We start from the raw sequence: 27,552 nt of genomic DNA, 5'->3' as shown, positions 1-27,552 counted from the left end.
TCTTGAAAACCAAATAAGACTGTTGAACCACAAATACAGATAACACTTTAGCAAAGTGCAAGCATACTGAGTGCAGTGTGTTAATATTATTTTAATAGTAGTTATAGGATTAAAAAAGAGATACCTTGAAAGAAGAAATAATGTCTTCATGTCAACTTGTATATAAGAAATAAAGGAGAAGTAAGTCAAAATGGCTATCCGATTTCTATCTTTGAAGTTGAAAGGCTCTTTGAAGCTGGGAGGTTACTACTAGAGGTAACACAAGACTACATTGAAATTGTTAGGACTTTCAATAAGCTGTGAGAAAGATGATCTTTCAGCTGTCACATACTGTGTTTAAAGCTATCCTTGAACAACTATCTGTAACAGTTGGAAATATAGAACTGGGATACAGCTTATACCACAATAGTAGATAATTCCTATCGTTGTTGAGTACATAAAAACATTGAATGGAAAACATAGCCTTAGTAGACATAAGAAGCCCAGAAAAGAAGGCAAAGATAGAATGATCGGAAAGATCAAGGAACAATCATTTAAGAAAAATCAGTATCACAGGTGTCAAGGATGAAGAAAATCTCAAGAATCAGATGTGTGTTTTACTAAGTCAAATAATGTAGTTAAGTTGAGGCCACTTACTGGGTAGACTTTTACGAAATCGTCTGCCCAGGATTCCCTTTTCAACTTCTGTTGGGAATTGCTCCTCCACTTGTATGATTCCTCAGATCTGTCATGTTTTGACATGGCTCCACCCTGTGCCTCTGATTAAGCCAGAGGTGAGCATCTGACTCAAGCTATACCAAACAAGAGTCCTATCATGAGAGTCTTTGAACTGGAACTGAAAAAGAGATCCAGTCTTTTTCTAGTGCAGATATTACAAGATGTAAAACCAGTGAGGTATGCCTAAACATGTTCCCTGACCCAGAGATAAAAGACAAAGTGAACACCTGGGCTACATCTAAGTCCTTGGTTAAAGCATTTCCTGAAGCCCAACTGCAGAATTACCCTTTATATGGTTTGGTAGTTCATCTTTTTCTTTCCATTTTAGGGGTCACTCTTTTTGTTTTCCTCTTAAGGTAGTTTGAGTTTATTTCTGTCTTGTGCCCCAAAGGAAGCTCTTGAATAATCCTTTCGTTACTTGTTTATCCATTTCAATTTTCTCATATAGATTAAGGAGGAAATGTACTTGTCAACACATACATACACAGATGCCTGCTCAAGTATTTTGAACCAAAAGTATGACTAAATTACAAATGCGTTTTTACTGTTTCTTCACTTATGTGAATACTACTGAAGCATTTTATTAGGTAATTCAATTTGAAACAACTATGTCTTCTTTCGTACAGAAATCAATCTTTATATATTCCCTTCAATGGACATGATTTCTTTAGAGGCTGTGTATATTAAAACAGCATTTTTGTGGAGCTGGAATTAGATATCATGGTTTTTCTAAACCTATACTTCAGCAAGAATGACAGTAAAGATTTAAAAAGTTTACAACTGGTAAGGCACCATGGTCAATCAGCATGGACATTGTTCTGACCAATCAGCATTCATACCAGTTGACTTTTAGATCTTATCACTGAGATTCCCTACACAGCACAAAGGGATTTTTTTTCCTTTGGTCTATATCCCCCATCCTTGTCAAAGGGAATAAGTAAACTTCAAATGAACTTACCAAGTTTCCTACAGTTAATACACTACTGAATTGACCGGTCATTGGGTAGTGCTCCATAGCCATAAAGAGGGTATTTAAGACAATGCAAATAGTGATGGCAAGATCAACAAATGGATCCATGACAATTAAATTCACAAGATGCTTTACTTTTAACCATGCATCACAGCAGTCCCAGATCAAAAATACATTGGCAAATCTGTACCAGCATGGAGGACATTTCTGTCTAGATTCTTCAAGTTCTAGGGGAACAATAAAAAGGAAGAGTAGTAAATAACAATAAAAATGAATTATTGTTGCTCTAGATTATACAATATTTGACAAAATCAGTGCTTCTACCTGGGGATGAAAGTTCATATTACTTAGCTTAAGAAACCTGAGAAGGCAATCCCATTAAATATGTTCACAAAATATTCATTATAAATTTCATATGAAGATACAGACATTTTTTCTTTCTCCTTTAATTAAGTACAGAAAATAAATACCTTCAACTTAATGTTTTGCTTCAAATAAGCTAACTTCATTAGCTAATAACTAGGTAATTATTGATTAAATTGCTCTATTCTTTTTATGAAAACATTTTTTTTAATGTCAGTAGTGGATCCACCCTCTTAACTTGCAAAGGGTGAACAGAAAGCTACTGTATTTTGCTAGGACATTTACAAAGAGTTATCTTCACTTTAAGAAAAAACTGAATAAAAATAAATGTCCACCATCAAAACAATTTTTAAATAATCTTAAATAATCTTTTAATTAAAACTATCAAACATGTATTATTTCTTTTGAAAGTGCCTTTGTAAGAACACTGTCTAAAGCTATGATTCTTATTAATGTGTGACCAGCTCTCTCCTCTGATTGTCTCCACATTAGCATTAACGAGAATGTAGTGTGCCCTTTTTAGTATAGATTCAAACTGAAATCTATTTATGTTATTCATATTTACTCATATTTTTCAGAACTTTAGCCTAAAATATTTTTAAAAGTTGCTAGTAATTTTAATTTGTGAAACCTGTTATAATTATTATGTGACTGTTCAGGTATCACATACACCAACAGGACAAAAGACAAAATGTAATTGATATTTTCTAAACACATGTTAAATACTACTTATATAAAAGACTTATAAAATTGCAAAACTAATGTAATATCCCTCCAGACTTCATGAACTGGAGACTTATTTAATGAATAAACAGAAGATTAATAGTTGCTGCCCCCTCCCATGTGTCAAAATTAACAAGCATTTGTGTGAGCTCTCCTTTGGAGGAATGTAATGGTTTCTGTACATGTGGAAGATGGAGGAGAGATCTTTTTTTAGGGTCAATGTTAAACACAAGTTTTTATTTATCCAATTTATTTATATGCCTCCTCCAACTACATCACTACCTCCCTGCCCAGAGAACTGACTAAAGCTTGAAAGAGGTGTTTCCTTGTTCTTTTACATACCAAGACTTAACAAGGGAAGTGTTTAATTGTTTAAGGATAATGTAACATGAAGATAAATCCTCACTGACATAAAATCCAGTGGAGTAATACCACTCTGCAGACCAGATAAGGTGTTAAAAAGAAAAAGGGACAATATTAGTTTTTGTAACCAGTGTGATAATACCATATTTTACATATCATCTACATAGGTCTGTTACACAGTTCTGATCTTAGGTAATTGACTTTATTAATTCTATAGGAAGAAGAGATAGTTCCACAAAGCATATAATCATGTAAAGCTGACTATCTTGTGGCCTGCTTCTTACCCTCCATTGTATTGGTCAGGATGCTGGCTATGCTCATGGCTCTTTGCCTTCCAGAGGAATCCTCTAGCATCTCCATTGAAATCTGGTAAGAACTTAGCCTTCTCTTTCTGACTTCTGTTTCAGTGGTGGTGCCCTGCAAACCAAATACTGATGGTTCAAACCACCCTTTCAATGAATAATACAATACCACAGAGCATTTCTTTGGAAAATCATGCTACATGCAGTTTTTCCAGTTAATAGTTTTCAAGTAATAATAAAATATTAAATTTATTATTAAGTTAAAAACACCTTTTAAAAATTATCACAAGCGATAGCATTTAACAAGAATTCACCAGTTGGATGCAATTGTATAGGACAATTTTATTGCAGGAATATTTTAATTAACCTGTTAGAATTTTCAGAGAAATTTCATAAGCATGCTAAAGTCATATATTGTTTCATTTCATTCAAATGCAGATTATTTTCAGCTTATCTCAATGATTAATAATCAGATCAATCTTCCCCCTCCCCCCAAAAAAAGTAGTAGGATTATAATGTTGCAAGGCAGAGTTATTTTCTTTGAAGCTATATTGACATATATGGGCCAATTTTTTTTTCCATGCACAAACACAGATGTACAATGAAATGTGTGTGCTTTCCTGAGATTTCTTTGATTATTTCTATATGCCATCCTATAAGAATCGAAACATTTTAGGGTAATCTTAATAGACATCAAAACATTTTAACTTCCCTGTAATATTGATATTTGTGTGGAAACTGCCTATTATCAATATATTGGTCATTATAACATTTAATTTTAAGTGTATGAAATTTCCATTATATTAATAAATAATTGTATAATTCTGTGTGAACATGCATTTATAATAACAATTTGGTTGTCACAGTGTCCATTATTTTGTGTTGGTACGTCTACCAAATTTGCAGATGTTTCTTCTCAGACTCTAAAAACTCTAATGCATTTGAAAGCTAATGGTCTTCTACAGTTCAGTTGGTTCTAAAGATTCTATTGTTTTTCCTTCATCATCATATAGTATTTTTGAGGCATTTCATTTGGGGGAAGCAGGATGGTATAACAGGCTAAACCGCCCAGACTTTGTTATTTCAAATTGGTGTGTAATGTCAGTAGTAGCTAACTTATCTATTATCACCTCTGGCAGAAGTTGTCCAGTAGGTGAGGTTAGAGCTGACGGTCCACCCACCAAGGAAACCACACCATTGCAATCCACAGTGCTGTGCATCTTCCCATTTGCTGGAAGCCCTGGCACCATCCTGGATGACATACTGGCCTGACTAACGTTACTGTTGCGTCGCTCTCCATGTCTGTGCGGCACAAACAGTGAGTCTCTCCTGCTCTCGCTGTCTTCAAATGTACTGTGCTCATCATCAGCAAAGTCATTTTCAGAACCAACATCCTTTGCCCGGCCTCTGAAGCTGAAAATGCTTGTTTTGCTATTGCGTCGTGGGGAAAACAGGGAGCCACGGATACTTAACAGAGACTGAGGAGAGAGCAAGGGAGAAAGGAATTGGGAGTGGGGGGGGGGGAACACAGTTACTTAACAAAAGTCTTAATATTGCAGAATCTGTTTGGATTAGAATAGTCTTGCTCTTAAACACAGGCTCTTAAACACTTGCTCTAAACAAGTTTAGAGAGAACACATATGTTTTGATATTTTTATTAAAGACTACAATGCAAATTTGGGCATAAAGGGTGTTTTTCTGATTAAGAATTGCGATTTATAATTTACTAAGTGCATGACCATTTATTTCATTTGTTCTTAACTCTAATACTATGAGGTGGATTTTGTTATAATGTTATAGGTGTAGAACTGATACAAGAAAGGACAAATGATTCTTTTTGGAGGAAGTGGTGGTTAAACAAACAGTAGATGGCTTTCACTCTGAAAAGCTATGATCTGAAGGGCATGCAACTTGGAAAATAAGTTATGGCTCAAGAGAGATTGTTGGCTCAAATTTAACATGTGTATGCCAAATGTGTTACTTCTAGATAATGATTTAAAAACAAAACTATTATCTCTCTGTTTTCTTTTTTTTTTTTTTTTTTTTTTGGATTCTAAAAGGAAATTAGTTTACTTTCTTTCTGGATCTGTTGGTCTCTGTCCATGTGGGAATAAAAGTCACGAAACTTACCTATGATGCTGTCTTGCAAATTTGCTAATAGTTTCCCAAATATAGCTACTAGTGATTCACCATGAGAGAATATATGTCATAGCAAACACAACAGAGAGAATTCCTAAACTGCCATATAAATTCTATTATCACTTAAAATTCAACACTAGTTTAAAAAGGCAAGACATATCTACATGACTTTACCAAGGAGGATGAGGTAGAAGATAGCTTATCCTTCTGATCTCGCTTCAATTTTATTAAAAGGAACTGGATGATTCAGAACTTTTTTATTACATATGTTCTCAAATAAATTGGGTAAATGGTACTGGAAAATGAAGATTTAACATGAAATCCCTTCTTTCGCCCTTTTGAATGAATTTTAAACTAGCAACACCAAATATCTCTATTCTGAACTTGGCGATAGTTTAAAAAAAATCTCTATTCAGTCTGTAGAATCTTTGTTTATTCTCCTTATTATTAACAATGACATTCCCAGGAGTGCCTGGGTGGCTCTGTCCATCAAAGGGCTGACTCTTTGTCTCGGCTCAGATCATGATGTCATAGTTGAGCCCTGTGTTGGCTCTGCGCTGACAATGTAGAGCCAGCTTGGGATTCTCTCTCTCCCTCTCTTTCTGCCCTTCCCTTGCTCGTGCTCTCTCTCTCAAAATAAATACATAAACTTAAAGAAAATGGCATTCCCCATTGCTCCCCCTGCTTAGACTCTCATAACCTCTCCTATCTATCTTCATTGTCAGGGTTTTATATGTATGTGTGTGTATACACACACACACACACACACACACACACACACACACACACACACACATATATCCCTATGCCTGCAGCAGACATGCCTGGACCTTCCCATTCTTCCTCCAAACCTCAGTATAAAGCCAAATAAAATAATTTTAGTGGGAAAAAACATAGGAAAGGCAGACTCCATCAAATTTATTTTTGGTTCCTCTGCCTAATTAGGTCATGCTGATTTTCTTAGGTCCCATTTTTAGCTTTATTTTTATGGCTTTTCCCAGACTGCAAAGCACCAGAATAATTGCTGTTGCCCTCTGTCATAGTGATGTTCTGGAAAGATATTTTTCATTAAGAAATGTGCTCTTGCTTTGGACTTACTTAGACTATCCACAGGAACTACTGACTATCCAGCTTGTCCAACTTGAGACTGTGCCCCTGTGACACTCAGTTTACACATAGTTGGCTACCCAGTGCCAGACAGTGGTTAGACTGATTTTCTAATCAATCAAAGTGATCAAGGAATCAGATACCATGCGGACATAAACTCAGCCCCCAGTAATAAAGAATGTTAATGTTTTAATCTCCTTGGACTCCATTTTAATTAGCAATATAATAGTGGTCATTCTCAGATTTGTGTTTTGAAACTTTGGTGTGTATTTTTAGGTCCCATTTTTTTTTACTATCCCACACATATTCCAGGTGATTCTAATGCAAGTGTTAGAAGAAAGCTAACTTTTTCTTACACTAATCCCTAGGATGGCACAGGGTGATCACCTTAATGTACCTATGTTCCACAACTGACTTTGGGAACTGAAAATCAGTCTACAGGATATTGGTTGGGAGTATGTGATATGTGGTATGTGTGTACATTATAATGTATCTGGCACATTCATTTAATTTGCATGTTTTTATGTTGGGGTGTTTCAAAGGCTTTCCAGAATTTTGAGTTTATTTGAAATTTCTATTCACTCTTTGGAAAGTATAATAACGGGTATGAGCAGAGCTTTCAAGGCAACAGAGACTGAAAAAGAAGATAACAAAAATAGTATTCAGAGAAAATAAACCAAAAATAACACACTAGAAGATGCAGCAAAGTAGAGGGAATACCCACAGCTGTGGCAGCCCTTTCTCAAAGAAAACAAGCTTTTATGCTTTGAGGACCAAAAGGCCATTTTTCTTTGCCTCAGACACAGCACAACATGAGTCCAAGGTATCTTCATTATTTTTCTTTTGCCTTGTTCCAAGAAGATAAATATGAACTTTTTCTCTTATGATATTCAATAACAATTGGGAAAATAGAAGACATTAGGTGTGTAAAACACAATCCTGCATGTAGGGGGATTGAACTTGAAGTCAATTGGGAAAAGTCAAGATGGAAGATGATGCAGAGAATTTAAAGATGTTCTAGAGGGAACATGTAAAGTGAGTGTTGGCAATACTCAATAGCATTTCAAATTCAGTATATGTACTTGTCAATGTTTTCAATAAATCAACAACTATACTTGGTTATAACTACAAACCTGGTTGAAATAAATCATCTGTGTGTCCAAACAACATAGCTAAAATCTTTGGAGGGGATTCACTTTCCATTGTACATCCTTAAGTACCTTTTCATGTTATACTCTGAACATGATTTATCTATTTGAAAATGAAATAATGATTAAATGTAAAAAAAACCATTTAAAATTTATGTTAGTATGGGGCAGTGTATCCATAATTTATGGCTTCTCTGCCTCGACATTTTCAGAAGATAAATTTGTTTTGAACAGTATGCCATGTCCATTTTATGCTTCCTATTCCCACTACTTTCACTGATTTTCTTTACTATCAGAGAGTCCTTTTTTGTTTATACAACCAGAAATTGTAAACTGCTTCTGGTATATTTTTGCTTGTGAGTTTTGTTAATGCTCCCTGTCTGTCTTTACTGGAATATGTAAATTATCCATGTTAATAGGATCTTTCTTTTACTTTTAAAATCTCTCCCATCTATCTATCCATTTATCTATCTCTCTACCTATTTATCTACCTACCTACTATCCCTGTATCTATAAATACTGGAAAATAAATTATATATAGCATGTGTATATACTGATTCTGTTTTGAGTATTAAAATTCTGGCTGTTCCCCAACTTCCCTCTGCTATTGCCTCTCCGTGGTTCACTCAACACAGGCTCACAGATGCTCCTTGAGCATTCCAGGCATACTGCCATGCCAGGGCCTTACACTTGGCTCTTCCACAAGTCTGGGATGCTCTTCAATGAGATAGTCCCTTTTCTTGCCTCCTTAAAATCTTTGCTGAAATATCTCCTTTACAGTGAGAGCATCCCAAACCACCCCATTTACAATTTTTACATCCAGTTAGTGCTCCTGATCCCCTTTTCGTGATTTACTTTTTTTTCCCCATAGCACCTATCACCTTCTAACACAGTGTATAACTTATCTCACATATTGTCTGGCTTCTTCTTTAGTATAAATTTCCATGAAGTTAGTGAATTGTATCCATTCACTGAAGTATTTTCATTACCTAGAACTATTTCTGCCACTTAACAGGTGGTCAAAAAATATTTGTTGATTGGCTGAATGAACTAATCCACAGTTTATCTTTGAGCACGGTGATGAAACAATGATGGAAGTAATACTGTTTTTAAAAACATAAATGTGCTCACATAAATACTGCTACTATGCATATGCATTTGCGATTGTTGAAACTACTCAAAAGTTCCCTCATTTTGAATAATTCACCAACTTAATAAGAGCTTTACTATTTGTCACATAAGGTTTCTCTGTGTTGCTTAATCTCACACAACTCTTTAAGGTAGGCATCATTACCCTCTTTTACAGAAATTGAACATAGTACAAGTGACTAGAAAGGTCACAGAACTCACTTGGAGTTGACATATGAACACAAGCTTCTGTGACGTCAATCATTATGTTACAGTGTCAAATAATCCTAATCCTAATGACTCCTAATAGTCTTAATAATGCTAAAATATCAAGGGTGACAGTTTAAGCAAAAAAAATCTGGTCACAGAAATAGACAAATAGAGCTTCAAGTTAATCCCAAATGCGTTGTGCTGATATAAAACCATACTTTATATTTGTATTATGCAAGACAATAATTGGATCTCTTGGTACTGACATTATCTGAAGGGAAATTATTTTTATCTTTTAACTTTTTGTGTGTGCACATCTATTTTGTTCTACTAAGAGAATTCAAGTTATTAATATGGAGTTTATTATCGATTTATTTTTTATTTTATTTACATCTTCAATATAAATTATGAAATAAACACCCATTGATAACTTGCATATGCCCTTTCCTGTCAGCCAATAACTAAACACTATATTGAATTTTGTGCTTATCCTTCTAATTTTTAGAAAAGTTTTTGTTCTTTATAAGAAAGATGTCATACCTCTTGGTTGATACACAGTTTTTTGCTTTATCTCAATTATATAATGTCCCCTAAAACATTATTTTTAGGGTATAATTCTGACCCAGATTAATATGATTATAAGAGTTAATTCATGGCACATGAAATTCTAGGGGAACCAAATAATGTTCAAAGCCATAAGTGTACTTATCACAGATTTCGTAATTATTTACTCTTTACATTATGCAACCCATAAAATGTATTAACAAAGATTTAAAACTACTTTCCCTCATTGGCTTGAAGATATGCTGCAGAATTGTGTAGTTCATATTAAATCAGAGCAAACATATACTGTCTTCAATTTAGGTCTCTTCCAAGAGCACTTAGGTCATTTCATTCTAATGTTTCATAGAGCAACACCATGTCAGCATAATGGAGACTTATGACAGCACAGTTCTCATATCAAAAGAATAAGGCAAAATCCAGTAACATTTCTTTTCAAAATTCATACATATGTTGCAGTGAGAACCTCAAAAAATAAAAGGAGACACCCATATGCAAAGATACTAAGTTCATTTGAGGTCTCAAAATGAAAAAGGTAAACAAGAGATTGCAAAACTCTCACTGAAGAGAAAAATTTGATAGGTGGGTTTCATACCCTCACCCCCCAAAAAAGAGGAGATTAAGAAACAGGGTCTCAAATTAGTGCATGTGTAAAGCTGATTACCTTAAACGTTATCAATGGTTTAATAAAAGTCTCTTTTAAAGACAACTTATGATACAAATTAAATAACCATTAAATGTTAGTTCCCTGTCCCTCATTTATATGAGATATTATAAAAATATGCCAAAATCAGTAAATACAAAGCAATAGCAATGACAAAACAAATGGAACACTTCATAGAAAACCATACCTGATGAGGGGAGTAGAATTTCTTGTCGCTAGTCAGTCGATTTCCATCCATGGAGAAAAGAAAGCTTCTTCTTTTGACACTGTCCTCAGATTCTGATTTGGGAAACCTGTCTCCCTCTCCTTTGTTGTTTCCTTCAAGATGTTCCCTCTGTCTTCTTTTCTTCCGTCGGTTCCTCCACTCCTTAGCGCTTTTGGAACTTAACTTCGATGCTTCTGAAGAACTTTCCAGGAGCTCTCCTAACCCACCTATTCCACTGAAATCTCTTGAAGCAGCTGATGCGGCTGCAACTGCCTGTTTGAGACAAAGCCAGGCACTGTTTATAACAAGTCATTTTGGAAACAGTTGACTGTGGTACACACATTGCCATGTAAGACTATTAAGCATATGGAAACATTCTGGTCATTTCGTTGTGTTTTACCACAAGAGAGTTTACTTAATAATGACGATTTAAAACAGTACAAAGCAATATGGTAACCTATGCATTAAGGCAAGAAAAGTCAGGTTTGGTACATCTCTTGGAGAGTCTTTAAAAAAAAACCCTGTTGAGATTAGCTTAATTTCTAGGCAAAATTGCTCTCTTAAAAATATCTTCTACATTTTAAAAGCAAATGTTCTCTTTGCTGTGGTTGCTGATCTGATTACTATTCCAATTCCATCCACAGACTTGTTCTTCCCACATGTGACTGTGAACAACTGAGTGATATTTTTTCCTTCTAAATCTAGGACTAAGATCGTTTCTTTTCCTTTGGTGATGAACTCAAATCATTTGAAGTGCCTACTGCTTTACCACCAGATAAAAAGAGTGGGAATATATTGGCAAGTTTGACCTTTTCCTTCATTTGAATTATATTCAGTACTATAGTTCACATCCCTAGGGTGAACTGAGATTAACATGACTAATTTATTACATAGCACTTTTAAATTTTTTAATGTTTATATATTATTAATTGTTATTATAAATAATAAGTGATTAACATAGCAATCAGTAAATGCCTGAAATGATCATTCAAGGGATTATTAGATCTTCAAATATTTTCTTTTTTTGTTTCAGCACTAAGTATACTTAGTTGTTTTGAATTTCTGTATATACTAAAGGAACAACCAGCTCTAAGATGATACATGACAAATGTGTTGTAATTTCATTTATATGAATAGTATTTTAAGACTGAAAATGATTTAGCCATGACTAGAGAGAATATGAAACAGCGATATAGTGCATATCAAAGCTGAGTTCTCATTAAGTATATTCTTGTTTTTAAATATAATCACAGAAGTGGAAATGATTAAATTATAAGAATGTTGGTTCAACTCTTTACATATGTCATTACTGAATACAAACAACTCTAATTTAGCCACCCATTTTGTTCTATCCTATCTTCTCTACTAGATAAATGCTAGATAAGAATTTAGTCATATGTGTTTGTGCACATTGCCTATTATGCCACCTGACATAAAAAGTGTCCAGTAAATGTTTGGTGAATAAAGACAAAAAAGGTATTAAACTGTCACTTGTCTTAGACACTGGGGTGAGGGTGGGAAAAGAACAACGCATCTTATTTAGACTTGGATTTTGAAGATCTCCTAAAAGACTATGTGTCACGATGATCTGTATAACAGAAACATATTTTAGGAAAGAAGATAAAACAATTTAAAATGAGTTTGATAACACATGCTTTTTGTTTTTTTCCTTCCTGAGGAGAAACAAAGCCTCCAAAATAACTTCTATTTCTAAATCTCATCTCAACTGCAAATAATTAAAAAGAAAAAAAAGGCTTAAAACTAAAGGTGGTATAATACAAATATTCTAAGATTATCATGATCCCAGGGATAGGAATCGTAGTACTCCATATAGAATTAAATATGTGTGTTGGGCTAAGCAATGTAAAATGTACGTAAAATGTAAAACAGATTTTTGTTTATATTGAATACTATATTCATTATGGAAACCTAGATCTAAGACTCAGTATAAGTCATTGTCTAGCAGTTTAATGGAACAGTAATTCAGAGTTTGGGTATTTATAAAATTACATAGTGTCAGAGAGCCAGATTTTTTTTATTGGATTCTTGATTTTAGTATCACTTCTAATATCATTAGTAATGGAAGATGAGAAATATTAAGGGCCCTTTGTAAATATGAATGAGTCCAATGTAAATATATATAAAATAAAGTGAATAAATGAAGCACTTATTTGTAGCAAGTTAGAGTTGCTTAGTAGTTGACACATAGGAGGTACATAATATACAGCATTTGTTGAACTAATGAATATACATATATTTATTTTTATCAAAATAAAGTCTTTAATTCTCCTTTCCACTTTGCATACACGGTAACACAGTGCAACACACAGTGTTAATCATTTATTGACTTGTTTGCAGTTAGAAATAAAGGAAGTGGTGGTAATATTCCTTTGTCATAATCCTGAAACTCATGTTCATTTAAATCACTTCCGGAATTTGTTTTGCATAAGACATGATTTCCCTACCTATTCTGGATAACAGTTCAAATAACTCAAAACTAAAGCATTTCTAAGGCAACAACAGTAACCTCCCGACACAACACATTTTCTGTGTCACTCATCAACTCAAATCTGTCACTTGTTCCACTGCCAGTGATTTGCCGATTCCCTCAAAGGCAGATGTTTCCTGTCACCTCTCATGTCTGTGTACCTGTTTCTACCCATCTCTGTGACAAGACCAATGTCCTGCTTACTTAGACTGGGAGTATTGCATTGATGAATTCCTCCTATAACAAATAACAAATATATGCTTAATATTTACTCAAGGAGTAACATTTAGTTCTTCTTATAACCTTTCTGTGTGATTTAGCGTATATAACTCACTGTATACACACAGTCCTTAAAAAATAAAGCCACATGGCTGCTTGTAATTATACTTCACTTTAAACATAAATCCAGCATAAGAGACTCTTAAAAACTGAGAACAAACTGAGGGCTGATGTGGGGTGGGAGGGAAGGGAGGGTGGGTGATGGGTATTGAAGAGGGCACCTGATGGGATGAGCACTGGGTGTTGTATGGAAACCAATTTGACAATAAATTTCATATATTTAAAAAAAAAAAAATAAACATAAATCCAGTTTGGGGGTGTCTGGGTGGCTCAGTGAGTTAAGCGTCCAACTCTTGATTTCAGCTTAGGTCATGGTCTTGCTGTTCGTGAGTTTGAGCCCTACATCAGGCTCTGTACTTGGGATCCTTTCTCTACCCCTCCCTGCCTACCTCTCTCTCTCAAAATGGATAAATAAACTTAAAAAAATTTAAAGACATAAATCCAGGTTTAAAAACCCATAAAATTACAAGACATTAACTATACCTGTTTCAATTTTACCTCTAATTATTTTGGATCTCTTAAATACCACTATTTCTAATTTTGCCCCAAAGTTTACTATTAAATTTTTCCTATCAGATCAATATACATTGTTATGGGATATGTTATATTGGGCACTATTAGACATTTAAAGATCACAAGTTAACTGCCAAATAGTTATGGTGACTTAGGATAAATCTTTTTGTTGTTGTTGGGTTTTGTCTTTCATGATCCTTTAAAGTTATATTTGGTTTGTGAGTTCACTGAGCTTACTACATTACTTTTGCATGTCTAAACAATGACTAGCACTAGGAGGCCCTTCAACAGATACTAAATGAAAACAGAAGTGATGCTAGGCTTCATGAAGTCATTGACTAAATGGTAAATTTGAAGAGTCACTGGTGATTAGCAAGATGCAAGTTTACACTGGAGCACCAATGATCTCATGGGTAGACTACGTCTCCCTCTGTGTCTGCCTCCAACCCCTTCCTGTGTTTCAACACTGGCTATTATCTGGGCATTGTTACCTCTACTCTCAATAAGGAAGTAATATTGGATTGGTACTGTGCCATCCTACTCCCTATTAAAATACTGGGATTAGTTACCCTAGAATCAGTTTAAATTTTTATATGTATGAAGCTATCAAATCATCATTTGTTCACTGGAATCCAATAACTGACACTTAAGTGAAAAGAATGGACATTTTTTAGTTGACCTAATTAGGATGTAGATAATTAGATTCTTTAAACTTCTAATAGACATTATGCACTTTCACTTCTAACTTTAAAAGATTATACTCTTTTAATTGATGCCATATTTTACCCTCAAGTGGTAGAATTTCACAATGTATTCTTACTCTGTACTATGTATCTGTGTAGTATTTTCAAGCACATTGCTTTGTCTGTTTTTATGATACTATAATAATCCAATTCTTTAAGATACATTTACATAAAATCTACAAATATTACCTCCTATAATATTTATTTAAACCTTGAGATAAATAATTAGCCCTGTAAATAGATAATGTATTTCATTATCTTATAAATGGGTTTTATTTACAGTGGTCTGAAGTAAACTCTTAAGTACTTGAAATGTAGTAGAACTTTCTGCCAACCATGAGGTATATTTTCATAAGATTTTCAAGTGTCATCAAACTTGTTTTTTAGCTTTTCTTATAAAATCAATAAATGTAACAATGATACTACTCTGTACCCAATGGTAAGATGAAAATAGTAAAGCCAGCTTGTTCAACAAATGCTAAGAAAATGGTTGGTTTGGGTAACCAGCTAAACAATCATTGTCAAATCCCTGTCCCACCAAAAAAAAAAGCCTCAAAAAAAGGACTTAGTGCTATATGTTGTGCATCTTCAAAGTAACTAAGAATTATTAAGAACTTAAATTTTGAACCTACAAATTCAAAGATCTGCTGTCATTCAAATAATGCTTTAAATACCTAGAACCATCCGTCTGAAACAAAATCACTATATATCAAAAAGTCACTATGTACAAAAGTTATTTGGACTTCTGCTTCTGGCTAAGATATGGTAATAGGGATTTGCTCTCCCTCCTGCAACAAACACTAAAACAGACAAAATACATGTAACAGTGGTTTTGAAGACACTGCATTAATGGGGCATTGGATACTATTTAAAAGGATCTTCGCTCAGTGGTAGGGAATAGTCTGCTTTTCACTAGATGCTCCACCATTTCTACCTAATAACTCTTCAAACGTTTCAAGATGCAAAAGAATCAAACCGTTTATAAGTAATGTAAGTAATGTCCCCAAATAAGGATCAAGAAATTTTTTAGGAATACAAAAATATCCAGCACCCAAAAAAGGTAAAGTTAACAGTGTCTGGCATTAAATTGAGAATTGTTAGGAATGCAAAAAAAAAAAATCAGTAATACATGAACAGTAATGAAGAAAAAAAATTAATTAAAACCAACTAAGATCTGACACAGATTTAGAATTAGCAGACAAGGACTTTAAACAGTTATTATAACTATATTGTGTCTGTTCAAAATGTTAAAGACATGGGAAATATAAAAGAGATGCAGATCAATGTTTTAGAGATGAAAATGGCATAAACTGAGTTGAAAAAGGCACTGGATAGGATTAATGACACATCAGACATTACAGAAGAAAAGATGATGAACTTGAAGACACAGCAACAGAAATTAATGTAACTGAAATTGACAAGGTGATTCTAAAACCCACATAAAGTTACAAAGGGCTTAGAATAGTTAAAACAGCTATGAAAAAGAAAGTTGGAGAGCTATAACTGTCTAATTTCAAGACTTATTAAATAGCTGTGGTAATAAAAATGTGTATTGGTATAAAGAGAAACAAATCAATTGAACAGAACAAAATCCAGAAATAGACACATTCACATCTGGACAACGGATTTTTGACAAAAGTTCAAACGCAGTTTAGTGGAGAAAGATATTTTGTTCAACAAATGGTGCTATAGTAATTAGATGTACATATGCAAAAGAAAAATCTCAACATATAAATTACACCTTACACAAAAATTAACTGAAGATGGATCATTGACCTAAATATAGGACATGAAACTATAAAGCTTCTAGAAGAAAAAATGGAAAATCTGTATGATGTTAATTTGGCAAAAATGTGTTAGATACAATGCCAAAACATGACCTAACAAACAAAAAAGGCTTGGTAAAGTATATTTCATCAAAGTTTAACTTTTATCCTAAAAATATTATTAGAAGAATGAAAAGTAAATTACAGACTAGGAGAAAATATTTGCAAAGTATATATATCATTGAAGACTAAAGGACTTATTTTGAGGATATATAAAGACTAAAAACTCAAGAAAACAAAAAACCCAGTTTAAAAAACAAATGGGCAAATGATTTAAACATCCACTTCATAATAGAAGATACATTGAAAATATGCTCAACATCATTAATCATTAAGAAAATGCAGAATAAAACAGTGAAGGACTTAGTAGAATGGCTAGTAAGACTGACCATACCAAATATTGGCCAAAATGTGGAGGAACTGTAAGTTTCACTGCCCTGAATCAGAATTTACTGTCTTCCTATGATTTTCTTTTAAGCCAATACTGTTCTTCTCTGTCTGTTCTCTCAAGACATGAATACCCCATTCACCATGACCTGTGTTCAAATAGCCTTTTAATATTAATGAGAATTTAAAGTTGGAATCTAATGCAGATGCTTTCATGATATCCTGATAGGGGCTGTAGCAAACACCTTTTAAGCTACAGAAACCCCAAAGAATGGTTAAAAGTAGGTATACATAAAGTTCTCTTGTTAATATTTGAGCTCAATTAACTTCAGAATAAACCCTCAAATGTTATAATTAGGAGTGAAACATGAATAGTTGGAAATACCAGTTATATATCTTTTCACATTAAACTGAATATCAGATTCCTCTCTCAGGTTTCATGAGACACTTTCATAGTTAACCTTATCCCAACTGTGTTTTCTACCCCAAGCTAATTTCTATAGATAATGTTCCTTTGATTCCAACTTGAGAAACAATTTTAGGTTTGAATAGCTTTCTCTCTCTTTTTTTTTTTAAATTATGTTTATTTATTTTTAAGAGAAAGAGACAAAGTGTGAGCAGGGGAGGGGCAGAGAGAGAGGGAGACACAGACTCCATAGCAGGCTCCAAGGTCTGAGCTGTCAGCACAGAGCCCAACATGGGGCTCAAACTCCTGGAACATGATGTGATCACGACCTGAGCCAAAGTCGATGCTTAACCAACTGGGCCACCCAGGTGCCCCAGCTTTCCCTTTTCTAATGACAGTGCTTGTATACCAAATGAAAAGCCAGTTCCAGTTTGACCTCTGTGCACAACAATATTCCTACTTAAAATTTACAATAAAAAAATAACAACAGTAACCATGAAACTTTATCACTTAGTACCTGAGCTTCTTCCTGTTGTTTTTTAAGCTGTTCAAGCATTTGCTGAAATTCAGCCTCTTTCTGTTCTGCCTCTTCCAAGGTGGCCTGATTCTGTTCCTCATAGGCCATGGCCACCACAGCCAGTATCAAATTCACCAAATAAAAAGATCCCAAGAAAATCACCAGGACAAAAAATATCATGTAGGTTTTTCCAGCAGCACGTAATGTCTAGAGGAAACAAAGGGTAATTTCATCAGTATTTTATATAATGTCCCAGGTAAAGATTTTATTTCCATAATTAGATAGTGAGGAGATGAATACTTTTTATCATCCTGTATTTTGACCAAGATTTGTTTGGTGTTAAAATGAACATTGATTCTGTTGTGTTTCTTAAATTCCACATATAAGTGAAATCATATATTTATCTTTCACTATAGGGGAAAGGAGGGAAACATAAGATAAAAACAGAGGGGGAGGCAAACCATAAGAGACTCTTAAATACAGAGAACAAACTAAGGGTTGCTGGAGGGGAGGGGGATGGGGCGGATGGGCTAAATGGGTGATGGGCATTGAGGAAGGCACTTGTTGGTATGAGGACTGTGTGTCATATGTAAGTGATGAATCACAGTTCTCCTGAAACCAATACTACACTGTGTGTTAACTAACTTGAATTTAAATAAGGAAAGAAAGAAAAAGTGAGCATTGAGCTTTTAAATATTTTCACGTGTTCCTTTTATATCTATAACTAGATTATGAACTCAAAGCCTTGAACATTCTTTGCATCTTCTATAGTTCCTAGCGAAATGTCCTTCATATAAAAAGTCCTTACTGTACATGTACTGACTGAATGAACGATTGGGATTCTAGGCAAACTTGCTGTACTGGACCCTCCTCTGTATTCTAGTGTGTTACTAACAAGTATTGATATTTTTCAGTTCATATATGTTCATAAAATTAAATCCCACACATGTTGATTTGAACCTTACTCCTACGGCCTGAATGCTTATGTCCCCCCAAAATTCCTAACTTTAAATCCTAATGTCCAAGGTGATAGTATTAGAAGGTGGGGGCCTTTGGGAGGTTTTGAAGGTAGAGCTATCATGAATGGGATTAGTGCCTGAAAAAAAGAGCCTCCAGAGAGATGATGACACAGTGAGAAGGTATCAGCTTATGAACCAGAAAGGGGCTCTTGCCAGAATGGAGCCACGCTGGTGTCTTGTTCTTAAACTTCCCAGTCTCCAGAACTGTGAGCAATAAAATTCTGTTATTTATAAGCTATCCAGTCTGTGGTATATTGTTGCAGCAGCCCCAATGGACTAAGACACTTACCAACTGGTAAAGATTCTCCCAGTAGTCTTGAGTCATGAGTCGAAATAGAGACAAGAAAGCCCAACTAAAGGTATCAAAGCTTGTGTATCCATAGTTGGGGTTTCGACCAGCCTTCACACAGATGTATCCTTCTGGACACTGGCTATAAGAGAGAGAATTGGAGCTAAGGTCAGCATAGCCATTATAGTTATTTCAATTGATGTTGATATAAAGGACTTGTCAAAACCCAGAGTTGCTGTCTATGATGAATTTTCTTGCCTGTATTTGTAGAGCACTTTCAGTAATTGCATACAGTGATACTGTTATTATATGAAATTTATTAGGAAAACCAATAGAAAATTTGGATTCAAGGAGTCAGATTTACAGATACTTAGAATGGCAAAGAGGCAGCAACCACACACTTTTGCTTCTAACATCATTAGTCTCCTGCTCTTTACAAAGTGTCAAGCAAGAATCAATTATTTAAAATGAAAGGCCAGAAGGGCCAGTAGGGAACCACTTAATGAGCTGCTTCATTAGCCACTTCTATAGAATTTTATAAAATAAAACTTATATCTTAGAATAACTTGAGATTTACAAAACAATTAAAAAGAGGGCACAGTGACTTCCCAAATATGCCCAGTTTCCCCTATTATTAACATCTTATGCTGGTATGGTACATTTTAACTAATACTGATACATTATTATTAACCAAAGCCAATGCTTCATTCAGATTTTCTCAGGTTTTTTTCCCCTAATATCCTTTTTATATTCCAGGATCCCATTCAGGATTCCATGTTCTATTTAGTCATCATGTCACTTTAGGCTCCTCTGAGAAAGTTTCTAAGACTTCCCTTGTTTCTGATTACTTTCATAGTTTTGAGGAATACTTTTGGGTATTTGGAAGAATTTCTTTCAATTGGTATTTGTCTGATGTTGTTGTTCTCATGATGAGATTGGGGTTATAGATTTTTGGAAAGAAGACCACAAAGGTACAATATTATTATTGTCCTATCATATCAAGGGTACATACTATCGATATGACTTATCATTGTCGACACTAACTTTCATCACCTGACTGGAGGTAGTGTTTGTCAAGTTTCTCCACTGTAAATTTACTCTTTTTTTCCCCCATAGTGCGCTCTTTGTAATGAAGTCACAATGTGCAGCCCACACATCAGGAACAGGGAGTTATGATCCACCTTCTTAAGAGCAGAGTAAGTACATAAATTGTTTGGAATTCTTCTGCATGGGGGATTTGTCTATTACCTCTCATTTATGTATTTATTCAATAATTTCTTTTTTAATTTCAAGTTTTTATTTAAATTCTAGTTAGTTAACATATAGTATAATATTAGTTTCATAAGTAGAATTTAGTGATTCATCACTTACATACAACACTCAGTGCTCATCACCAGTGCCCTCCTTAATACCCACCACCCTTTTAACCCATCCTCTGCCCACCTCCCATCAGCAACCCTGTTTGTTCTCTGTAGCTAAGAGTCTGTTTCATGGTTTGTCTCTCTCTTTTTCCCTATATGTTCATCTGTTTCACTTCTTAAATTCCACATATAAGTGAAATTATGTGGTATTTGTCTTTTTCTGTCTGACTTATTTTGCTTAGGGTAATATGGTCTAGCTCCATCCATGTTGTTTGACACCAGCCATAGTAACTTCTTACTAAATGCATCTCCAGAGCAAGGGAAACGAGCAAAAATGTACTATTGGGACCTCATCAAGATAAAAGCTTCTGCACAGCAAAGGAAACAATCAACAAAACTGAAAGGCAACCTACGGAATGGGAGAGGGTACTGGCAAATGACATATCTGATAAAGTGTTAGTATCCAAAATCCATAAGGAACTTTCCAAACTCAACACTCAAAAAACAAATAACCCAGTTAAGAAATGGGCAGAAGACATGAATAGACATTTTTCCAAAAAAGACGTCCAGATGGCTAACAGTCATGAAAAGCTGTTCAACATCGCTCACCATCAGGGAGATACAAATCAGAACTCCAATGAGATATCACCTCACACCTGTTAGAATGGCTAAAATTAACAACACGGGAAACAACAGGTGTTGGTGAGGAGGCAGAGAAAGAACCCTATTACACTGTTGATGGGAATGCAAACTGGTGCAGCCACTGTGGAAAACAGTGTGGAAGTTACTCAAAAAGTTAAAAAAGAACTCTCCTGTAATCCAGCAATTGCACTACTACGTATTTACCCAAAGGATATAAAAATACTGATTCAAAGAGGCACGTGCCCCTCAATGTTTATAGCAGCATTATCAACAATAGCCAAATTATATAAAAAGCCCAACGTCCACTGACTGATGAATGGGTATTCAATCACTTGTTTATATGAGTATTTACTCATAATACTAATTTTCACTTTGAATTCTAATTTGTTTTATATAATTTGTTGCTTAAATTGTTCCAGTTTTGGTCATTGAAAGCTTTTTCATTGACTTCATTGACTACTTCTCTTTGATTTAACCTCATAATTCTGTGTGTCTTGTTTTTGTTTGTCTTTTTTAGCACTTTCTAACTTTGTGGCACTGCAAGATGCCACAGACTCATATTTCCTGCTCTAGCATTGGCCATTTGTCCAAGAAGACCTTGTCTTTTATTGGAGAACGGTACTAGAAACCAGGGCAAACATTTCATGCTCATGGATGGAAGAACAACTGATGTTAAAATGTCTATACTACCCAAAGCAATCTACACATTCAAAATGTGTAGATTCTCAAAATAACACCAACATTCTTCACAGAGCTAGAACAAACAATCCCTAAAATTTGTTTGGAACCAGAAAAGACCCCAAATAGACAACGTAATGTTAAAAAGAAAGCCAAAGCTGGAAGCATCACAATTCCAGACCTTAAGTTGTATTACAAAGCTGTAATTATCAAGATAGTAATGGTGCTGGCACAAAAACAGACACATAGATGAATGGAACAGAATAGAGAACCCAGAAGTGGATCCACAAATGTATAGCCAACTAATCTTTGAGCAAGAAAGGATTATCGAATGGAAAAAAGACAGCCTCTTCAGCAAATGATGCTGGGAAAACTGGATAAATGACATGCACAAGAATGAAACTGGACCACTATCTTACACCATACACAAAAATAAATTCAAAATGGATGAAAGGCCTAAATGTGACACAGGAAGCCATCAAAATCCTACGGGAGAAAGCAGGAAGCAACCTCTTAGATCTTGGTTGCAGAAACTTCTTTCTAGACATGTCTCTGGAGGCAAAGGAAATAAAAGCAAAAGTGAACTATTGGGACCTCATCAAAATAAAAAACTTCCACACAGCAAAAGAAACAATCAACAAAACTAAAAGGCAACCAACAGAATGTGAGAAGATACTTGCAAATGACATATCTGATAAAGGGCTAGTACCCAAAATCTATAAAGAACTTACCAAACTCAACACACCAAAAACAAATAATCCAGTGAAGAAATGGCCAGAAGACATGAATTTATATTTTTCCAAAGAAGACATCCAGATGGCCAACAGACACATGAAAAGATGTTTAACATCACTCATCATCAGGGAAACACAAATCAAAACCACAATGAGATACCATCTCACACCTGTCAGAATAGCTAAAGTTAACAACTCAGGCAACAACAGATGTTGACGAGGATGTGGAGAAAGGGAAGCCCTTTCACACTGCTGGTGGGAAAGCAAACTGGTACAGCAACTCTGGAAAACAGTATGGAGGTTCCTCAAAAAAAATTAAAAATAGAACTACCCTACAATACAGCAATTGCACTACTAGGTATTTATCCAAAGGATACAAAACTGCTGATTGGAAGGGGTACTATCAACAATAGCCAAATTATGGAAAGAGCCCAAATGTCCATCGACTGACGAATGGATAAAGAAGATGTGGTACATATACACAATGAAATACTCAACGATCAAAAAGAATGAAATCTTGCCACTTGCAAAAATGTGGGTGGAACTAGAGGGTATAATGTTAAGCAAAATAAGTCAGCCAGAGAAAGACAAATATATATGATTTCACTGATGTGGAATTTAGGAAACACAACAGATGAACATAGAGGAAAGGAAGGAAAAATAAGATAAAAACAGGTAGGGAGGCAAACCATAAGACTCTTAAATACAGAGAACAAACTGGGGATTGCTAGAGGGGAGGAAGATGGGGGGATGGACTAAATGGGTGGTGGGCATTGAGGAAGACACTTGTTGGGATGAGCACTGGGTGTTATATGTAAGTGGTGAATCACTGGGTTCTACTCCTGAAACCAATGCTACACTATATGGTAACTAACTTGAATTTAAATAAATGGAAAGATAAAAAAAATTGGCTGCTTCCATCATCTGCTATCTATATGCTTAACTGTTCAATACCAGTACACATGCAAAGTTGTTTCAGGACTGTTAATCCAAACTAACATGGGAAACAACTTTATTAACTAGAGTACAGGGTTTTTGCCTTTGTCTTACAGACTCCACTCATTTCCAAAGTTGCTTAGATAGGTACTTATTCTCCCACTCCTTCCTTCAGTTTTTTTTTTATACATTTTAAATATATTTATATCCCTTTGTCACATTCTGTATTTCAACCAGACATACCCAAACTGACAAATTATTTTTTTTATTTGCATACAGTGTTAACTCATTGTACTGTAAAGTTCTGTGGGTTTTGACAGACGCTTGTGTTCATCAGTACAGAATCATGAAGAAATTTCTCCACCCTAAAAAATTCTACGTGTATCACCCAGTCAACCCACCCCAAACCTTTGAAAATCTGATTTTTTAAATCATTTCTATTGTGATCTTTTCCATAATGTCATGTAATTGGAATCAGACGAATATAGCTTTGTTTATATGGCTTTTTTCATGTATTAATATGCATTTAAGGTTCTCAATGTCTTTTTGTGGCCTGATAGCTCATTTTCTTTTTATCACTGAGTAATATTTCACTGGATGAATACAGCACAGTTATCCATTCACCTGTTAAAGGACATCTTGATTGCTTCCAGTTTTTTGGGGTTTTTTTAAGTTTATTTATTTTGAGAGAGAGAGAGAGCATGTGTGCATGTGTATGAGCAGGGCAGGGGCAGAAAAAGAGGGCGAGAGAGAATCCCAAGCAAGCTCCATGCAGCCTGGAACCTGATATGGAGATCAATGTCATGAACTGTGAGATCGTGACCTGAGCTGAAATCAAAAGTTGGATGCTTAACTGACTAAACCACCCAGGCTTCCCAGTTTCTTGTGATTATGAATACAACTGTTATAAATATTCACATGAATGTTTTTGTGTAGACATAAATTTCAATTTAATTGGCTAAATATCTAGTAGGGCAATTGCTGGATCATATGGTTAGACTGTGTTTATTTTGTAAGAAACTGCCAGATTGTTTCGCAAAGTGGCTGTACTGTTTTGCATTCCCACCAGCGATGAATGAGAATTCTTATTGTTCTGCATCCATCTTGTTGTTCTGCAATTTGTATTGCCAGGTTTTTTTGGATTTTTAACCATTCTAATAGGTATATAATATATAGTAGTAACTCATTTTTGTTTTAATTTTCAATTCCCCAATGACAAATGTTGTTTAGCATCTTTATATATCCTTATTAGACTTCTGTATATATTCTTTTATAGGGTGTACAGATTTTTGCCTGCTTTTAAATTGAGTTATTTGGGTTTTTTGTTGTTGTTGAGTTTTAAGAGTACTTTCTTTGTATATTTTGGATACAAGTCTTTTTTCAGATACATGTTTTGCAAATATTTTCTTCCAATTATAGCTTGTTTTTTCATTCCCTTTCTAGTGTCTCTGCAGAGCAGAAATTTTTAATTTTAATTAAGTCCAAACTAATCAATTTGTTCTTTCATGGATTCTGTTATTGGTGTTTAAAACTTATCACTAAATCTGAAGTCATGTAAATTTTATTCTATGCTTTCTTATATACATTTTATGGTTTTGTATTTTACATTTAGGTCTATGATTGATTTTGATTTAGTTCTTGGGTAGGGTGTGAGATCTACACCTAGGTTCATTTCTTTGCATTTGGATTTCCAATTGTTCCAGCACCATTTGTCAAAAAAAACTTTCCTATCTCCATTGCACTGCATTTTCCTCTTTGTCAAAAATTAGTTGACTACATTTGTGTAGGTCTGTTTTTGTGTTTTGGGGGGCAGGGTGCTGTCTCTTTTCTGTTTCAGTGATCTGTATATGTATTCTTTCCCAGGTACCATAGTGTCTTGATTACTGTAGCGTTATAGGAAGTCTTGAAATTAGATAGATTTCTTCAGAATTTTATTTGACAATTAACAATAGTGGCCATCAATTTTACCATATAAATCACCTAATGCATACTAACTACCCAATAAAGAGAAATGATTAGTATGGCTTAATAGGGATAAAGTATGTATCATCCAACCTTCTCTAAAGTTTTATCTAGACTTTTATATTAACAATAATAATAATATTATAAAATAATAATACCTAAAATGCACTAAATGCTCATGATAGACCAGGTGCTAATCCAAGTACTTTATGTGTACTACTTAATCAATCACCATAACAACCCTAAGAGACAATATTACTTTCCACATTTTAAAAATAAATAAACTCAGATACAGAGAGCTTAGAATATTTTTCCAAAGTCAGGGTTTATAAATGTCAGAATTAGGGTTTGATTCCAAGTATATGTAAACTCTAGAATTCATGCTCTTATTTACTACACTCTCCTAAAAAAAAAGTTAGGAAAAACGTCAGGAAAACAATTCTCCCCCTGTCAACACCATCTCTGGGACTGATACACTTTTTCAATAATGCGCTTAGATATTTATGGCCATACAAGTTTCCCATTTTCTGGGATGACTCAAAATATGTTCTGTGTAAGTTTTGTGGTTTAAGAGTCACTTAATGTTGCTGTCCTTCACTTCTAAAAAAAATTATACCCTGACCTAAAATCACTTTTTAATCCCCTTGGGAAAATATGTTAAGTATGAGAGACCAGCAGGATGACTAAGATATTAAAGTGCCCCTTATTGTAGAATGTGACCAAAAGAACTGTAAGGTATACAGACTCAAACTTGTACATGGCTTTGACATATATCTGTCCCTTGGCTTTTTTGCACATGCTACTTCAAGAACAACCAACTCTCTCAAAAGCAATTTGCCAAATGAGCTTTTGCCCTGAAGATCATGTTATATTCTGGATCTTTTCCAGCCACAGCAAAGCTCATCACATCAACACATACCCATTATCAATCAAAATGTGCCCATATTGTGTTTTCTTCCCTGTATTTATTAAACAGCTCTGATGGGCTTACAGAAAAAACAGACTATGGGTCTTCACACTTTGGGGTAATAATCAGGTACATCTTAACTATGGAATTCTAGGAAAAAAGGTCTTCACCCAGAGGGGTGATTTTAATGGCTGTGAATTTAGAATTAATAGCAATCCAGTAACATAGAGAAGGTACTTCCTAGGTAGGTAGCGCTACTCTTTACAATCTACATGTAAGAATACCCTTGTATTTTTTTTCCTATCTGCTTTTTCTCAAAGTGTTCTACATTTTTTATATGATGTTTCTTACCCTGCATCTGAGCCATTTCCACAGAGTAAAGGGTCCTTTTGTCCATCCAAAACATAAAAGTGACCTGTTAATATAAAGAAGAATTAGCTAATTCATTTCATATCAATCCTACTGACATTAGGAATAAATTAGAGTTTGACTATCAGTTATTTTCAAAGTGGACACAATAAAGTATATTTACAAAGATGGCTTCAACCCCACAGCCTCAACTATTTATAGTTGAAAAATCATTCAGCAACACTCAGGTTAACAATGTAGCAATATTTCTTACTGTCATCTTCAATATAATCCTTCCAGTTAAATGTACTCATTGTTACATTAACAAATATTCCATTTGAATCCATTGTGCCATTAAAGTAGGATGTGGTGTTGGTTTCAAAAGCAGAATCGCTTGGGGGCCATTGCAAGCATTTATTCCGCAGGTTGCCCATGAACAGCTGCAGACCAATTAGAGCAAACACGCTCAGACAGAACACAGTCAAGATCATGACGTCAGAAAGCTTCTTCACGGACTGGATTAAGGCCCCCACAATGGTCTTTAAACCTGAGGAGAGACAACAATAGGTCATCCAAGGAATAGTGTCATAAGCCACAATGTGTATCTTCTTAGTCACACATATTCTCATTTCCCATAAACTGTTGCTTGGCTGTTTAGACACCAGAGCTTAATGGATAGCCAGATGGTTTGGGAAATGGATGAAAAGCAGGTTTTATTTATGAATAGTATGCTTTCTGGGGATTTTAAAATGAAAGTGTAAATATCTAGGCAAGAAGCTTTTTTTTTTTTTTTTTTTTTTTTTTTTTTGCTTATTCATTTATTTTTTGAGAGAGAGAGTGTGTGAGCAGGGGAGGGA

General features: G+C 34.6%; 1 protein-coding gene and 1 non-coding gene across 6 annotated transcripts in view; both read right to left on the bottom strand.

The window, feature by feature from the left end:
• LOC131503612 (sodium channel protein type 3 subunit alpha) overlaps positions 1-27,552 on the bottom strand; it is a 114,877-nt gene that overhangs the window by 41,520 nt on the left and 45,805 nt on the right. For 2 of the 5 annotated variants that reach the window (XM_058715089.1, XM_058715085.1), the window contains 8 exons: positions 26,970-27,242; positions 26,699-26,762; positions 19,128-19,269; positions 17,820-18,026; positions 10,583-10,873; positions 4,569-4,916; positions 3,421-3,553; positions 1,676-1,914 (listed from right to left, as the gene is read on the bottom strand). In XM_058715089.1, coding sequence (XP_058571072.1) covers positions 1,676-1,914; positions 3,421-3,553; positions 4,569-4,916; positions 10,583-10,873; positions 17,820-18,026; positions 19,128-19,269; positions 26,699-26,762; positions 26,970-27,242 — 1,697 coding nt within the window. Of the gene's footprint in view, positions 1-1,675; positions 1,915-3,420; positions 3,554-4,568; positions 4,917-10,582; positions 10,874-17,819; positions 18,027-19,127; positions 19,270-26,698; positions 26,763-26,969; positions 27,243-27,552 lie in introns of those variants that run through there. The other 3 variants (XM_058715086.1, XM_058715087.1, XM_058715088.1) reach the window with 3 other exon arrangements.
• LOC131505903 (small Cajal body-specific RNA 24) lies at positions 2,259-2,384 on the bottom strand. The gene has a single exon (XR_009258655.1). It is a non-coding gene; the product is annotated as a small Cajal body-specific RNA 24 (non-coding RNA).

This window comes from Neofelis nebulosa, chromosome 2 (genome assembly GCF_028018385.1).
Source record: "Neofelis nebulosa isolate mNeoNeb1 chromosome 2, mNeoNeb1.pri, whole genome shotgun sequence".
Taxonomy (NCBI): Eukaryota; Metazoa; Chordata; class Mammalia; order Carnivora; family Felidae; genus Neofelis; species Neofelis nebulosa.
This window is presented reverse-complemented; position numbering and strand designations above follow the sequence as displayed.